The sequence below is a fragment of the Pholcus phalangioides genome, unplaced genomic scaffold, assembly GCF_987345545.1.
Source record: "Pholcus phalangioides strain wild (caught in Gottingen) unplaced genomic scaffold, Ppha-v1.0 ptg000001l_1, whole genome shotgun sequence".
In the NCBI taxonomy this organism is placed as follows: domain Eukaryota; kingdom Metazoa; phylum Arthropoda; class Arachnida; order Araneae; family Pholcidae; genus Pholcus; species Pholcus phalangioides.
The window spans coordinates 22,110,707-22,129,329 of NW_028301594.1; the positions used below are offsets into that span (position 1 = coordinate 22,110,707).

The 18,623-nt window shown below is 35.8% G+C and overlaps 2 protein-coding genes across 2 annotated transcripts in view; one reads left to right on the forward strand and one right to left on the reverse strand.

Annotated features, from left to right (window-relative positions):
- LOC149090068 (uncharacterized) overlaps positions 1-18,623 on the reverse strand; it is a 193,974-nt gene that overhangs the window by 81,689 nt on the left and 93,662 nt on the right. The window lies entirely within an intron of this gene.
- On the forward strand, positions 6,515-9,536 carry LOC149090070 (uncharacterized). Its single transcript, XM_089235535.1, has 3 exons — positions 6,515-6,601; positions 6,987-7,229; positions 9,069-9,536. The coding sequence occupies exons 1-3, from the start codon at positions 6,587-6,589 to the stop codon at positions 9,390-9,392; spliced, it is 582 nt and encodes a 193-aa protein (XP_089091661.1). The 5' UTR covers positions 6,515-6,586; the 3' UTR covers positions 9,393-9,536.

Below are 18,623 nucleotides of genomic sequence, written 5' to 3' on the forward strand. Positions count from 1 at the left end.
GAAGATTTTTCGAAAAGAAAAGAAATTTGAATTTGCATTCACTGGCGCTCTTTTGGTTTTGTTTTTAAAAATATATTTATTTCCCTCCAACGCCTTCATACCAACGAAATCTAATTCAAAAATAAACAGGATAGTGATCATCTTACCATATTTTTGTCAAAAAAAAAAAACAACCCTAAAATATAATTGATGTAACATAATTTAATATGTTATATCTTATGTTATATTTACCATATAACATGTTATTATTACCATATACATGTTATTATTAACTGGATATGACTTCCTGATGATATATGCATGAATATTCTAAATTTAACCTTTTCATTTACTTCAAACCAGTAGTTTGCAAGAAATGGTTCGTGGACCATTTAGGGATTCTCGGATCAGAAATAAAACATGAATAAGAATGATAAGAGAAGACATTTCAAGTCGTAACTCGTTCTATCTTCTAGCTTTTAGAGGTATTCACAACTGTTACTCTGTTGGTGTCGGAAAAGAAGTTATCTAGTTGCATTTCCCTCGCTTTTAGAATCATAAACGATTTACAGTACGGGACCGACGGCAGGCCCGGGAATGAGGCTACGCTCTTAGGGGGAACGAAGAGGTACGAGTTACAAGAATTTCGAAAAGGAAGGAAAAAATGCATAAGGGTGCAGGAAGAGATGTCCGCAAATTGTAAAAGAGGACGAGGATAGACAAAATGGCCGGAGGGGTTTCGAAATGTAAGGGAGTGATGATGACGATCCCTCTACAGAAGAGGGAAGGGAAAAAAAGGGGAGAAATGGACCAATCAGGAGATAGCGAAAATCAACAGATCGAGGTGAAAACAAACAGGTTTGTTTAAATCACGCACCTCGTTGAGTGGACGTTTCTTCTTTCGCCCCCTGCTGTCGCGTATGTGCAGTGTAGAACAAAACGTTACAACTGCTTTCGTCGTTAGTTTCTATTATGCACTCCCTTACCTTTTGGTCGCCCTACTGTGTGTGTATGGCCTAGGATAGGGCGGTCGAAACATGTGACTGAGCAGCCGAGATAAATTCTGATGAAAACCGGGATGCAACGTAAATTCATTGATAAAAACCTGTTCATCTGGAAAAAATTTTTTCAGAGGGAATTATAATGCCGAATTGTAAGGAAATAGATAAAATTATCCATTAACACTAAAACATTGGGCCTTGTGCGGCTCAGTTCATTGATCTTCAACCTTCTTCTCATTGTAGAGTACTGAATTTAAGTGAAAATTTTCGCGGACCCGTAAAAAAGAAATTGGAGGGAAGCTTCCTAATCTTCCAACTTTAAATACTTCCTATTTTTATACTTCGCTATTACAGTGAAACCTGTCTAAGAAGCATGCTGTGTGACACCGAAACCTGTCTAAAACGGCATCAAAATATTGTCTGTTCAATGATTAGTGCTTTTATTTGCACCTCTACAAAACGGAAATCTGTCTAAAACGGAATACTATTTCAGTCTATTGACGTTCCGTTTCGTACAGGTTTCACTGTATCAATACGAGTAACCAGTTTAAGATAGGACCTGCCACCTATTGAATAAATTCGAAACTATCAAAGTGAAAATTTCGCAAAATAAAATTACTGTTACTAACCGATGTGCAGAATGGAAATTTGCTCATCGTTTAAAACGAACATGTGGCATAAAACTACAATTTCTTTTTAATTTGATCCCACAGAGCGGCGTAAATTTAATGAGGGAAATTTTATATATACAGTCAAACCTCGTTAGTGCGTCACCCGGTTAACACGTCACTCCGCTTACCAGGTCACGTTTTGGAAGTCCCAATTGTCCTCAGGCAGGAATTGGCACAGCTATGGCTTACTCCGTTTAGCAAGTCACTCCGCTTACTAAGTCATATTTTTGCTCTCCCAAGAGTAACTCATTAACGAGGTTTGACTATATCGGTTGCTATATTTTTACTTTTCTGCAGGTAATAATTTAACGACAAACATAAATATATATCAACCAGTATATTTTGTCATTTAAAGTTTAAACAAGTACGCAAAAAAAAAAAAAATATCCCACAAATAACACAACACATGATTGTTTTCATACTGTATACCGGTTCAAAACAAACAACCAACATTGATCATAACAGATAGTTTACTTTTTATTCGACATGTGGCAGCAGGGGCACCATAATTTTTTTGAGATGAATTTTTTTTAAAAATATATATAATATAACGTGATCACACACATCACGTATTTTCGAGATCATTACGATCTGCCCAGGGAATTTGTTAGTGTTAGCAGATATCCATTCCCGAACCGGGATTCGAACCCTCTCCTGCACAGTTGGAGGCTAACTCTTTAACCACTGCCAGGTGGAATATTTTTTCCAATATTTTTGTGTAGAAGACAAATACGGTATAAACATTTTCTACAATTTTAGAAGCAATCTTAGAATTTTTATTCTTTTAGGACACTATATACCGTATAATAGAAAAGTGTAATTTTTTTAAGGAAAAATATATTTTTACGTTTTTATGCAAACCGATGTCTTTTCTCTTCCATGAATACCATCAGTGTATACAGGGTGTCCTGAAAGTTCTTTCAAGGAAAAAAAAATGAACGCGACGAGTTGAACATGACAAAAACTATGGTTTATTCAAATGTAAATATTTTATCAGTTGTTGAAGTAACGTGAAGATTTTACGAAACTGCAGCATGTAAAATAATTGCGGCGTTTCTGACAAAAAAAGCTTTTCCCTCAGCCCAATTTTTCGGATGTGGCTTTACCGGCAACTACGATTACGTATTTATGTTTCCTTATTGCAAATTAAATCAATCACGTATTTTTTTTTTTGCTTCAAAATATTTTGCTAGTTTCACAAACAATCTTTAATTTATGTTATTAAAAAAAAAGTTGCGTACACTGTATTAAAATGAATGTATTGAGTGTGAGAGAATAAGCAACCCCCAAGAGCTGATTTAAAAAACCACTGAAGAACGTGTGCTATTTTTATGCAATGTAAAATCCAATAATTTTGTTTTACCATTGGTTTCCACGAATAAAACCAATATAATAATTATTTTACACTCGATAATTACAACTGTTTTGTTCCAGAAATGTTTTTGTTCGTTGTTGTTTTTGGTAACTAAAACCGTTCTAGTGGTGAAAAGGTTTCTCATCCCCCTTTTCAAAGGGTGAATGACCAAGTTTCTTAAATGTTGGCAAATGTTGTCCCTGTTGAATGTTGGAAGATAACATGATATTCATTAAGAGCACAGTTGTGGCGAAACTTTCCCTTACAATGGTAAAAATAAAATCCAATGAAAAACCGAGTTTTTGGAAACGTCACTGATAAATCCCGTGTTTGGCCTCTTTTCAATATTTTGTATCTAATGGTGTGTACTGTCAATAGCTACGACCTGAATGTAAGTTTTTCCCCCAGTTAGATGAAACTGCCTTTTTCAGCTTAAAGGACCGCAAATATCAGAAAAGCAACATTTCGCATTAGAAGCACATTGGTAATTATAAATAATTTTTGCCATCCTACTGGTGCATGTTCAGTAAACAAATTTTGTCCGTCTGTTCGTTCTTCTCTTACAAAAGTATCAGATTGTTGGTTGTGTATACAGTAATATATGAAGAGCTCAGAAGCTAATCGGTGTAATTTTCTGAAAATGACTTTCGTATTGCGAGTGGCTCTTCAGTATTAAAACAGTAGGCTGAGGTATATGCAATTTTGCATGCAGTTCAATGGGCGCAATCCGAACAGCATCCAGTGCTCATATTTTCAGACAGTGCATCTAGTCTGTGGGCCATAAAAAATCCACGTTCACCGTATTACAACGTCAGAGAGATTCGTCGCATCCTGTGTGGGAATCCAAGAATACGGTTGGCCTGGGTGAAAGCGCACTCTGGAGTAGCTGGCAACGAGCAAGCTGACCAACTTGCTAAGGAAGCCGCTAATCTTCAAACTCCAGGTGAACACCCATGGCCAAGGAGCTTTGCTCAACGCTTATTGCGTGAGGATCTGTTGAAGACGTGGCAATGTAGTTGGAATTCTAATGCGGCCAAAGACGCCTATAAAGTCCAACGACGGGTCCGTTGGCACCATTATGCTTGGCCCAGAGAAAAGATAATAGTGGTAACAGAGCACGGTCCATTTCCGGTTTATTTCGAACGGTTTAAGCGCTCAACTCACTCTGCTTGTAATTGTGGAGCTTCTGGATCTCTCTGGCACTATGCGACGCAGTGTCCAATGACGGCTCAGTTCCACTTTGGTAAGATGCCAGAGTCTTATACCTTAGACTGGAAGATAAGGACCCTTCGTAGTCCTACGAACTTTCACCGCCTCATAGGTCTTGTCAGGTTTCTGGAGCAGAACGTTCACCATATGCACGACAAAACCAGAGGAGCACGTGAACCGAGAGGAGGCACCGACCCGACGTATGTGCCATCAAGGGAGTGCAGCAGTCAGGTGAGACAGTACGATTTGCGGCCAAGACTCAGAGGAGTTACTGACGTCATGCACCCGCCCTCGCGAGAGAGCGGCAGCCAGGCGATGATTTACAACTTGCGGCCTAGACGACGGCGGACCGATACTAGACCGATTCACTACTGAAGACCGATACCGACAATCGAACTGATATGTGGGAGCTGGACAATGGATGGCTGTGATTAGCTGATTTACTCTGCGATTCGAAATTTTATATTTATTATTGACAATCATTAGATTTAGATTATTGACAATCATTCGATTAACTGACGATGGCAAGATTCTTATGGGAGGGCTATCATCGCATAATCTTCTTTATAATTTCAATTGACGATTGGCGTTTTATGTTTCGAGTTTAATCACCTGTTATATGATTTTAGATTGATGATCGTCTTCATATATATATATATATATATATATATATATATATTTTTTTTTTTTTGGTTGCCTTCGTATGAGGCGACAATGTTTTGTTTTTATAATAAAACTTTCCGGATACACCCACCCTTCGGGAACGCTTCGATATCTCTATGAGATGGGAAGCGGGGTGTGTCCGGTCTTCAAAGGTCAAAGTATTAAAACAGTGAGTTGCCAAAGCATTCAAGTCGCTATCTTTATATTGCAACATTATGCAGTGCCAGTTATATTACCTCACCACACACCAACTCCAGCCATATCATATACTATATCTATACTGCAATTTACTGTCGTTAACGAATTGAGTTGGAAATGAACGCGCCAATATTGATGGTCTCCTCAAGCTCCTTAGGGGAAAATATTTTGTTACCAATACCCTGATTCAAACATGGGACCTGAGGACAACCTTCGCGCTGGTAGACAAGCATCTTACCACCACACCACTCGGGCGTCACGCGTGCTCTAAAAACATTGTCTCTTTCTTTTTTCAATGTATTTTCTATTAGCTGAAGCATTTTACATGAAATGGTTGAAAACTTTCAGAAAGAGAAGGTACATTTGGAAAAGAATCTAAAGTTGACATGGGTTAATCGGGCTCGAGTGAAAGCAAGTCTGATGATCATTGGTGCTGAAATTCAACTCACGACGTGGAAATTTTAAGTTGCGTGCATCAATATCAAAGGAAATGCTCATAAGCCGAATCCGTATTTGTTAGAAGATGCAAAAAAATCGCGAAAAAAATCTTCGTTATAGCCGAAAAACTCATAAGTCGATGCGTTCGTAAGCCGAGGTACGGCCAAGAATTGAAAGTTGTTTTTTAACTTATGGGAAGACTGGTACACAAATACTATGTTTAAGTACCGTATCTATGCTCGACTTCTAATAAGGCTGATGTTTTTTAGTCTCTCTTTTCTTAATTGATTTATAAACATGTGTACCAGTGTAAACTAAGAATAAATAAAATGTATTTTTGTAATGATATGTGAGAGTACTTTTTTTCCCAAAACCAGTGGGTTCCATTACTCCAAGCATGGTTTAGAGTGTTTTAAAATAGGAATATTTGATGTAGGATAAAATTAGCCTAACTTATGGGCTACTTTGGCCAAAAATAAAAATAAGTAAATTTCATAAAAATATTACAGAAAATGGAAAATGGATTTGTTATGTCACAATCTTTTAGAAAAAGGTTTGAACCATCTAAAAATGAGACCTTTTATCTCAGTATTTATTATTTGTTATATTTTAGCATAAGATTGAACAAATTGTTTTACAGAAGTGGGCCAAAGTAACAGGTGTTGATGAATATGGGACTTTTATGGGACATTCTGTATTACTTAAACACAAGAAATTTCTCAGTACACCCAAAAAACAATTCAAATCATTACACATATAAAGATGTATCATCGGAATTCTGGAATTTTTCTATAGTGATAATGGGCTCGTAATGCCAGTTATGAGAACAGCTGCACCAGATCGAATGATAGCGATTATCCAACCAATGCGTGAAGGACACGTGCAATGTTTTTATGTGAACACGTTCTTTTCTCGTGGAAATACGTAATCGAAGTCTTATTTTGAAACGCATTTAAATTAGATTGTTCATTGTTATTTGGAAAGTATAAGAAACAGAGAGAAGTCCATTCTTTAACACTCCAAATCTCTTCTTTCTTGACGACGTTTTCTAGAGCTCTATACTCGTTGTTATCATGAGGATGACTTTGGTGAGTAATTTTGATACGAGAGTCGTTTGATAATTAACGCAAATCTGTATGTGAGATAGATTCAGATTATTACAATAAGTATCACTTACCAAAACCTGTCACAACAAGTAAGAGCCCAAAGAGCTTTGTGGTTTATTTTTTGGTGTCGTTTCAAGTTCGGGTTGTAGCAGTTTTTCTGGAGATGTCTAATTATAAAGCATCGCGCAATGAAAAAAATGTTTTTCATTTAAAATGGTTGAAAATTGACGAGATCAAAACTGAATTAGAATGAGTTCATACGGACATTAACTCCTCAAACCCGGAGGAAATTTAAATGAATCCTTCCTTGCTTGAATCCTATTGCTTGCTTGAATCCTAATGAATCCTATTGCTTTTAACTTTCCAGGTGACTGATATATTTGCGGTGTTCTTAGTGTCTGTTGTATTCAAGGCGGAAGCAGGCGATGGACTCGATAACTCGAAAATTGACCGAGCTGTTCCAATCTTGTTGTTGGCGGTTGCGGAAATGGAAGATTACATCAATAAGCAGGCGCAGGCTTGCTGCTACGTTGATAAACCCAAATCCACAAAACCTCTTATACTCACAAAGCCTGGTGCATACATACCACTTAAGGAAAACCTACTAGAGGTAGTTAGTTGTTTTATATATACATATATATATATATTACTCTGAGCTTATTTTTATACCGTAAACGTGGACTACTTTTTAGCCCATTTTTTAAAAGTTTCAAATTCACATTCCGATAAAAAACTCAATATTCTTACTATTTTAAGTCCTGCTGATCTTTTTTGTATCGATAGGCATCTTACATTATGCATATGTAAATAAAACACAGATTTTCTTTTTTTTACCTTAAGCTAATTAAAAAAGCCTTTGCGCCAATGTTACCTTTGCATTTGGGTATCTTTAGCCAACTTCCTGTTTCCTATATTTGTTTGTTTCTTAACTATCTCATTGTTGCCTAAGAAAATCTAGGGTACTTTTTGAACCTGGGCTCGTGATAAAACTTCGATTTTTTTAAAGAAAACATGTATTTCAACATGCATTGATCATGTAAAAAAGCAACATTGGCATGTTTTTTTTTAAAATTTTTAATTAACACACACACACACACACACACACATTTTGTCAATGTTACTAGAAAATGCTTGCTAGTTCTTCCTCGGCACTAAAATTTGCTAGGAAATTCATTTTTATTGGTACTTCGAGGTATTTTAAAGTTATCAGTGGCTTGCTTCGGTTTATTTCTACAGGTTTAATATCATCTAAACGGTTTTGAAGGTGTTCATTACTGTGGTCTGCATGACTGCGACTTCCATGTTAACACGTCACGTGTAGTTATACGCCATCTTTTCAGTTCGGATACAAAATCTTGAAATGAAATAGACATTTAAAAAATAAACATACTTATTCTATGCCTAAGTATGTCTATGTTTTAAGTGTATTTACAAATTACCAAGGTTGGCAAAACATACGGCCTACTTTGGTCCATAAAAATGTAGGGTCAAAGCAGGGCGTAGTTTTGAAGTCAGCAGAGCTCAAATCAACCGAGAGCCTTAAATTTAAAAGTTTTAGCGGAAATTCGACTTTGAACTTTTCCAATCTTTCAGCTCTTGTGTAGCTTGCCGTTAAATCCAGATTTTTCAATGAAATTGGTGTCGCTTTATAGGATTTTTTCTGTTCTTTTCAAATATGAGCTTAGTTTACGTGGAGATTTCACAGAAACTTAAGAAACTATTTTTTCAGACTCGAAGCACTTTTTTCCCATAATCGATTATCCTCCAGAAATAACCCGAAAACGGTTCGACATAGAACAAGGTTTGTATGGTATTTCATATTCCTTCTGGGCTTGTCTATCACTCCCTTCATTTGGTAGAGCATGTCACGTTCACCCTGTTGATGATTGGATAAAAGGCGAAGATAATTTCGAAAGAAAAGTCACATTCCCTGTGGGGAACCGAACCACCACCAACTTCGCACTGTCCGGGCGAGTGCTCTACAATTAAGCTACAGAGAACAGACGTTTTTCAACCGTACAACACTATGTTGGTGGGACTGCGCAATGGACATCCTCCTAACTCATCAACAGCTCGTAACGGGATTAGCTCCCAAGATGGCAACGTAAACGACATGATGAACATTTCCGCTAATTTTTCGTTTCACTAATAATCGTTTTGTTTACGTCGCCTGGGGGCTAATGTCGTTACGAGCTGGTGTTGAGTGAGGAGGCTGTCTATTGAACAGCAAAGTTCAACCCGAAGAACAACTTGTTCTATGGTTGGAAAATGCCCTTCCTCTGTAGCTTGATGGTATAGAACTCGTCCAAACAGTGACAAGTTGGTGGTGGTTCGATTCCCGACAGAGGAATGTGACTTACCGAAATTATCTTTGGTTCGCAATCCAGTCATCTATACGTCGCACAATTAGCAAAAAGATTCACCGTTTTGATTGATTTATTGTTTCCAGGTAAGCAAATACGTGAAGACAAGGGCCTCATCGGCGCAGACGAAAATCTCGTATTCAACGCGGCAGGGCGGATATGTTTACAAAAAGATCAACAAAGGTGAATGCTCGTGTTACGAAACGGATAAACAGAAATTGATCAACTCTATTTCGGCTATCTGTGACGGCACTACAGGAGCCTTCATGCAAGCCATTAACAGAGAACTAACCAAGACACCGAATTTGTCACCAAATGAATCAAAAGTCATCCCGATTTTTAAAAATGAACTGAAGGCAATTATGTCAACTCTTGTCGATTCCTTAAAGAAGGATGTCAAGGCTCCTTAGCTTGAATGACCACCTGAGACACGAGCCATAAAGAAGACATGCTGTAAAAGTGATAACGAAATTTTAAAAAAATTCTTTGAAATTTCCGGAAATCTCGATTTATGAAACAAAACAATAAAAGGTGCAAAAAATTTAAAAATGTGACTTGTTTGTCTTTTTTTTTTGACGTGAACACGTCTTTTAAATCACCTGACGATACTAGGACCATTCGCAAAAAAAATTGCATACGAAATGCTTTAAACGTTCATCATTAATATCTTAGGAAGTAAGTATTCAGAATATATCAGTCTTTTGGATGATTTGCGGGTAGATCTCGTTAACACAAATTAAATGGTAACCTCCATTCTGTATCTCGGGAGGTTTAAAAAAAGCAAATGAAACCAATGGTGTCGACTGATGGGTATTTTTGAGAGACGAATTCAATGATAATTCATTCTTATAATTCAACGAATTCATTCTGAACACTGGGCTTGCGGCTCGCTTTTACAACGAAATTTTTTCACTCTGCATCTCGAGAGGTATACAACGCAAATAGAAGCCAATGGCATCGCTTGTTAGATATTGCAAAGACCTATCCGATGATACCGATTTCATTATGTCGTGATCCAAGTCACAAAGAACGTATTCACGTCAAAACTTCGGGCCGTGTCTACGTATGCCACAGAATACCGGATTCTTTTTTTCAATTTACAGTCAAACTCTGTTGTAACGACATATTGACTACAACGTGAATATCTGGAGGTTAGGACTATTCTCCATATAGATTAATGCTAAGGGACCGTTCAAGTATTACGTCAGCAGATTTTCAGTCATTTTTGACACCCCTTCCCTTGTCAGCAAAAGTCAGCAAACTGACCCCTTGTCAGCAAAATTTCGTCATCACTTCCTCCATATCTGCTAGCGCATATTGGTGGAATCAGAGACGTATGCGGGGGTGTTTCCCCCAGACGATCAAAAATGTGTTTTTTTAATGCTAACAATATTTAAAAAAAAATTAAAGTTTCGAAAGAAAATACCTTTATATGCTATTATAATCGATTTCTGCTAACTTCAATGCTTTTTGAAAGTTAAGAACTCAAAAATTGTCACTTTCAGAAATTCGTTACGATCCACGCTCTTAGTCATATATGATAAACCCATGGCCCGCGGACCAAACGTGACCCTTGGGATTACCCGATGTGCCCTGCTTCCTGAAACCTAATTTTGTATCAAAAAAGAAAACAAGCCGCACATTTACAGATCGCTTAAGTGACTCGTGGCACAATTCCAGAGCATTTAAGCCACCCGTGGCACATTTTCAGATCATTCAAATAGGCCCGTGGCACATTTTCCGATCTCTCAAACAGTGGCACGTTCACAGATAACTTCAGTGACCATCGACACATTTACAGTGGATTTGAGTGACCCTCGACACATTTACAGTGGATTTGAGTGACCCTCGACACATTTACAGTGGATTTGAGTGACCCTCGACACAGTTCCAGAACATTTAACCGTGGTCTGTGGCAAATTTAGAGATCTCTCATGTAGCATAGTTTTGGGGCACTTAAGCGGCTCGCAGTGCAGTTCTATATCACTCAAGTTACCCGCCGGACATTCCCAGATTATTTAAGTGATCCGCGGCATACTTAAAGATCATTTGAGTGACGCGCGGTACAGTTCCAGAGTATTTAAGCGGCTCGGACACATTTCCAGATCATTTGAAGGATCAGCGGGACATTTAGAGATCACTAAAGTGGTTCTATAGAGGACTTACCAATATGAAGAATGTTAGTTCAGGTTCCCCCAAACTAGGGAAAGGTTTTGTCGTTTTTGGTACAGCCAGTAAGATGCCATTAAGAATATCTCATATTTTTATAAAGGGTGGTTGATGACGTAAGAGCATCATTGAACCCCCCCCCCCCCCGTCATAAAAAGTCAGCAAACTCGGGGAAATCCCCCCCCCCCACTCCCATCGATGCTGACGTAATATTTGAATAATATAAGTAATACTTAATTCATATATTGTCAATGAAACCGCAACGAACTAGAATACAACGACACTTTTTCAACGTTTTTGTACAAGTGTCTATAATGTTTTTCCAAGAAATTTCTAGAATTAGCGCTCATTACATTGGGGGTGATTGGGTCACATTGATATACACAATTGAAAAAATACATCATAAACATTTTAAAGAAGAATTCATCATATACCAACCGAATCGGTGTAGAAATCACGTAGATTATCATGTAGAAATTATAGTTGCAGTTATTAATGCGGGGGGGGGGGGAATAATAATAATAAATTATTATTATTTCAACCATATAGGCTCACCTAGAAATAATTAGAATGCCTAAACTTTCTAGATAAAATGATTGATTTGGGGGATAATATTTTTTTTTTAATGTTCAATTTTAACAAAAGGAAATTTAGTTATAAAATGCAATCGAAAAAACGTACTTATTCATATTAGGATGGTTTTTTTTTCTTTGAGCACTCGTAGACACCGTGGCATTTTTAATTTTCAATCGAATTAAGGAAAATAGATAATTTTAAAAATGATCTCAAAGGAGTATAAAGTAACGAAACCATTACAGAAATTTATTTAATAAAAAAAATAATTTAAAAAAAATTAGTTTTATCATATTTTCCGTAAAAACGTGAAGTTAAAAAATAAAAATAGTAAAAAAAATTATGAAAAAAGCTAAATATAGCCTTAAACCACTAAGATCACGGAAAAATGATCAAAATCAAGGAACATCGCTACGGAGATAAGATTCACCACAAATTGAATTATGTTTCATAATCAGAAACAAAACTCGTGAACTGAAAATTTATTTGCTTCAGGGAAGAAGAAAAAAAATTGAAACTGAATTATCTTTTATTATTATCATCTTCTTTGGGAGAGTTTCATGAAGTTTATTTGAACTTTCCTTCAGGCGGTCACTTCTGAAGCAAAAAGAAAAATAAAATATATTGCAAAAGAAATGATCGTAAATCTCGAAAAGGGAGAAATGCAACAGTTGAGAGAAAACGTCCATATATCTCACAGAGAGAGGGAAAAAGAATTTATTTAAGAAATCTTTCCCGACAAGAAGAAATTTGGAAAAAAAACTTGAAAAAATAAATAAATAACTTAAATAAAGTAAATAGAGGAAAAAATCGTCGAACAAAAAAAGCCGGCGCAAATGTCAGTTCCTTGAATGCTTTGAAAAAAAAAAAAGGATTTTGACTTATACAAAGAATCCTGTAAGTCCTAATTCAGTCTGTATCTGATCAGTAGTTCGTCGTTGGGGTATGGTTTCAGTTTGAAAAATTCTCAAATTGTATTCAGAAATCACCCTGTATCAGTTTCAGGAGTGAAAGTACAGTGTGCCACAAAATAAAAAATATAGATTTTTATGAGGTCTCCATATCCAATTAGAAAGTTTTCGCCCTGCGTCTTCTAAGCTAAAAAAATCCCGTATATATTTTTTAGTGCTATATTCGGTGAGATATTTCAATTAAAAAATCTGAAAAAGGGTGTATAAATCAATGGAGAAACTCATTATGACATTCTTTTCCAATTTTTCCGAATATGAAATTCAAATAACTCAGTGAATTAATATTCCCTGAGTAAAAAACGGGATTTTTTTGTTTGGTTCAGAAGATACAGGACAAAAACGTTCTAATTGGACATGAGGACCTCATAAAAACTGTACTTTCACTCTTAAAACTGATACAGGGTGATTTCTGGAATATATTTTTGAGCATTTTAAAGTTGAAATCATACCTCTACGACGGACTGTTGATGAGATAGAGACCGTATTAGGACTTTCAGGGCACCCTTTATAATCGAACTTGGTTAATTCAAATCCCAAACAAAAAAGTTGGAATAATGGAATTAATCTATTCAGGAACCCTGTAAAATGACTACAAATTGCAACTTAATCAACAATATCTTCACTTGATCGTAGTTGCTACATTATTCCAGTTTCGGAATCAGCATCACTGTAGAACTTCTTTACCATGTACAAAGCCTGCTTTACGGAAACAGTTACTGATCATCAGTTATGAATCCGTTTTCGCGAATTTTTTGAATCATTTGTATAGGGAAATCTATTTTCATTAGAATTTCTTAGAAGAAACTGTTCTGAAGAAATTGGTTTCCAGAGGTTGAGCACCACAATTCATATCAAGTGGTATAGTGGTAAATTTTGATGCATTCCGGCTGAACAATGTTAAAATAGACATTAAATTTAAAAAAATCCAAAACTGTACGAATCAGAATTTTGAATTCTTTCTATACGGACAGTCGTTTCTGCAACAGCTCACTAGTCATCCAAACAGTTGTGGCGGATTAATTCAACAAGGATATTTTTACGAATTTGGATCACGTGATTTTGCCGGTTTCCAATCAAAACAGATATATTTTTTTTCTAACGGAGTAAGTAAACAATAAATCCAACGTGAAAATCAAATCGAATTCTGACATACAAGGGGTGCTGTTTTCAAAGAAAAAAAAAGTGCTAGTGTTGCTAATTACAAGTTGTCATAAAACCTGGGGTTGTCTTTAGGACTGGCCTGACCAGGACCGCAACTAGGAGGGAGCAAGCGGCTCTCGTGCCCCGGGCGCTGGACCCGAGGGGGCGCAAATTCTGAAACCTCTCCAACATTACAAGGGGGCGCCAAAATGAACGCTTGCCCGGGTGACCAAGCATATAGTTCCGGCCCTGGATCTGACAATTTCTTATTCGTTGCTCAGCTTATAGAATATTAGCATGGCTGTTCCTGTCGGAAAAAAACGGCACCCACTGCGGAAACTAAACTCAGGAACGCCAGATATTCTTTGACTTGATAAAGCAATACATTTTTAAAGATTTACTGTTTAAAAAATTGATTGGCTGCCAATAGCCCTGGATAATGAAAATTTAAGTATTACTTCGAGAGAAGCAACGTCCGACTGCTTGTCGATTTTCCCCAACTTCTCATACAAAAATCTTGATTTGTTCTTCCCCACAAACTTCGAATTATCCAAAATATATTCGAAAAAAAAATTCATTTGAATTAAACAAGAAACTTTAACAAATTACATAGAAAACCTTCTATGGATCACCCCCATAAAAAGTTATCAAAATTTATTTTTTCGTAAAAACGAATGTAAATTGTTAACATATTTTAATTGAAACAATACACCAACAAGGCAATTTAGTTAATTAATAAGTGGATTTCATAATTACCTAAAATGATTAATTACTGGTAAAATATACACTTTGCCTTGATTTTAATTTTATCAACAGACAGATAGAATCTTTCTTAGAATAGTAAAAGTTGAATAGTTGTTACCTTGAACTTTATTTAAATCCCCTTAATTTTTCGAGCGATTTTATTAATCTTTGAACAAGTGAAATTCCAGCAACTCTCGCGAAAAATGAAACCGACAAGGAATCAACTCTTTCTAGATAAAAATATAGTGTACTTACATAGCTGTAATCTGCACCGAAGTGTCACTAAGAGACGTACTTTATAAAATACCAAAAAGGTTGATCTAATGGGTTTTTTTTAAAGAACATATATTTTCCATGTTTATTCAAATATACATGGGACCATAGACGGTTAAGGGTAGTTCGTATAAGTTCGAATCACCTGAAACTCGATTCACCTGAAACTCGATTCACCAAGTTCCAATGTATAATTTTTTTAAAACTTTCAAAAATTCTCTCCCAAATAATTTAAAAGAAAAGTAATTATTCATTTCTTGACAGCACATGATAGAAACATAATTTATCTGAGTGACGGCTCCTCTTTTCCTTCCATCATAAACGCTCGTAAAAATTTCAAACTTATAAAATAATTTTTATTTTTTAGTACCGCGTAGTTACTGAACTGAATTGTAACGAAGTTCACCGTAATGTTTGATTGTTCTCTCGGAATTTAAGTCTTTACAAAACATTTTCCTCCCGTAGATGTTAAGGTGCTTTAGGCAACGTCTGAAACAAGAAAAGATGGCAAACGTCCAAGAAATGCTTTTTCTTGCTTTTTAATGAGCATTTTCTAATACTTTAAAAGAAAACCGTGAAAAATTTTTTGTTTGAAGTAGAAAAGACGTTTCTTATTTTTTGGTTTCATGTCTGCGGTTTCACCGATAACGAGTATAGTTTTATACTTCTTTTATACACCTTTTTGATATTTTTATACGCAACAATAACTAGTATTGTTTTCCAACTTGAGAGTTCTGTAATTCTTATCAGGAGTTTTAGTTCATAAATTTATTTTCCTGCAATTTATTTTCTACAAAAAAGCAAATATGGAAGAGCAAAAAAAATCAGCAATTGTAGCGGTTGAATATCAGGTTTTTATAGCCTATTTCCGTAATTTTAACATGACATTTACAAGAACGAAAAGTATTTTAGCATGGATTCAGTTTTATTATTCACAGTTATTGATATTTCACTGTAAATACTTGAGTCAAAAATAACCGTAACAAAAATAGGTTCTCCAATACATCAAATAATTTCTAATCAAGACATTATTTTCCATTCAGAGTCGAGCATTTTTGTATGTAAATGTTCATTCGGAATTAAGCAATAGATTCAGCGTACGAAAATCATAACCTTGGTAATCGCATTAAAAGCGAAACTTTAGCTTAAAAAAACGCATGAGGAGAACCATGATTAGAGGAAAAGTTATGGAACTTCCATCTGAAAAACATGGGCCACAGTTTTATAAGTCGATTTATCAGATCGATTCAAACTCATTTTAATATTCGGAGTTATTATCATGTCTTTTATATTGACTGAATAGAAAAAGGTTAAAATAATTTAAATGAAATTAATGCCAAAAGTTTGCACGAAAGTAAATACTTCTGCTACTGTCACAGCGATCATTCGTGAGTTTATTTTGCTCCTTTCCTTCCAATTTTAGGACCTTTACGTGGGAGTGAAAGGGTTAAATTTCAGAAGTCTATATATGCAGGGGCTCTTTATATAACCTTTGTGTTCCGAGGATCCTTCGTGTCAATGAGATAAAGTAGTTTACCCTTGTGAAAATTAGATAAAGTCCATGGACCCCCTTTTGCCAATGAGACAAAATCCGTCTATCACTTGTACCAGTGAGATAAAGTCCATTGACTCATTGTGCCAATCAAATGACAGTCGCGGACCGCTTAACAAAATAATATTCAGTATGCATAAAGCAATGCAAAAACAATGAGTTGGTTATTGCCATGGCCTTATTTACAAAATAATATTCAATGTATAAAGCAATGTATTGATTATTGTTTCAAGCTCATGGACCCGGACCCTTTGTCCCGAAATCTCACCAAGGACTTCCAAGGGGGTTCATAAATCCCCACTATGATCACTAAGGGCAAACGTCCATCGACAATTTAATTGCATTCCAAAAGCATATTAACACCTGCTATTCAAAACTGCTGATCATATACAAGACTGATCATCGAATAAAAAGTGAATAACAGTTTGGTTTTCCTAGGAAGTTTCAGTGTATAAATAGATCACTTGAAGATTTGTTTTATTTGTATGATTTGGTTGAGACCGTTAACCAATGGATGTACATATATGTACAGTCTGGAGGTTAAGATGCAGTTGGATACACCTTTTTTTGTCAATTATTAAAAATTCAAGTTACAGACGAAGGCAAAATAAGAATAGTTTCTTCATGATGGTGTCCTCTTGCGTAAATAACATCTTCTGAATATTCAGTTACCGAAATCTCCAACGATCTACCAAAAAAATACTGGGGAGTCCTTGTTATCGGAAATGAAATTGTTGTACACAGAAAGTATTTCTACGTATCCCTCTTAAAGTGTGAAATAAATTGAAAATTCTATTTGCTCGAAGTAAGCAAGATAATGCTTCAAAGGGATTTTTCTCGGGAACTTCCTTTTGATGAAAGTGTGATTACTTGAAAATTCGAGAGGCGTATGCAGAACTCGTAAAGCATTATTCTATCCTATTTTATCTATGGCGGGCTTTTCTTCGGAAAAAAAAAGCAAGATAACTATGAGAACTTATATTTTCCCGTAAGCCCGTGTCTTGTAATAGCTTATTTATTAAAAAGCGACTGCAACATAAACATCAAAGAATAATGCTTTATAACCATCGAAAGAACAGAAGGTTGAATGATGAAACGATTTATTATCATTATTCAATTAATTATCGTGATTCACACAAGCTTTCAACTTTCTCAATGAACTCAATCAGCGAATTATAAATGCTATGATGTGTGACTATTTATGTTTTGATATGTGATTATTTTCGTATTTATGTTATAGGACGTGTGATTTTATGAGTTGTGATTTTAGGATTTAGTGGAGTTTTCTACTAAATTTTACGAAACTTGCAAAGAACTTGACCACATAAAAATTACGCACTACATCAAAATTCGAATTGAAATCATTGGATATGTTATGAGATATGAGCATTTAAAGGAAATAATTTTTAAATAGGTGGAAGATATCAATTTTATTTTTCATAGTTTGGTTGACCATTATTATTATATAGAGCAACTTTTGCGGAAATTTACAGTTGAATATAACGAAAAATCAGAAGAGATATGTGCGATATAGTGTGCTGCATTCATGTTACTTCCTGGAAATATCTAGATGATGAAGGATTTTCCTCAAATGGATATTTCCATTATTTCTTGTCATCTGATTATTTCTTAGTTTTGATCATTAGACCATTTTTGTCGCACCACGGTCATTTTCTGTACACGAGGGATAATTAGTTCTCGGGATCTACAATTTATTGCCGATTCCGAACGGCATGCTTGTTTTTTATACTCATCGAGAGGCTGGTGCGCTGTCCCCTCGATGGGGGATCCCCTGCGGTAGCAACTTTTTCTGCGGTCATGTCGCCGTTTCTGTGGTACCCCTGTGCCAGGAAAGTTTTTTTCTGACAAGGACGAACCGAGTATCGAACTCGCAACAGCTCTAATCATTCTTTGGTACTTTAGGCGAGTATCTTATCTTACAGTTTTGCCATTTTGATATCACACGTGTAAATACTCAAGAACTTCTCTTGCATAGTAAAGACACGCGTCTTCACTCATTCGCACAATGCTGGATTATTCTTGAAATAACAACCAAACAGGAAACAACCGAAAAGACGATTTGTGGAAAATATTTCACCATCCAGCTACTTTCAGGAAGTAACTTGAATGCAGCTCGCTCTATCACCTATATCTTTCTGTGTTTTCATGATATTCAACTGTAATTTCAACAAAAAAAAGTTATTCTATATAATAGGCTA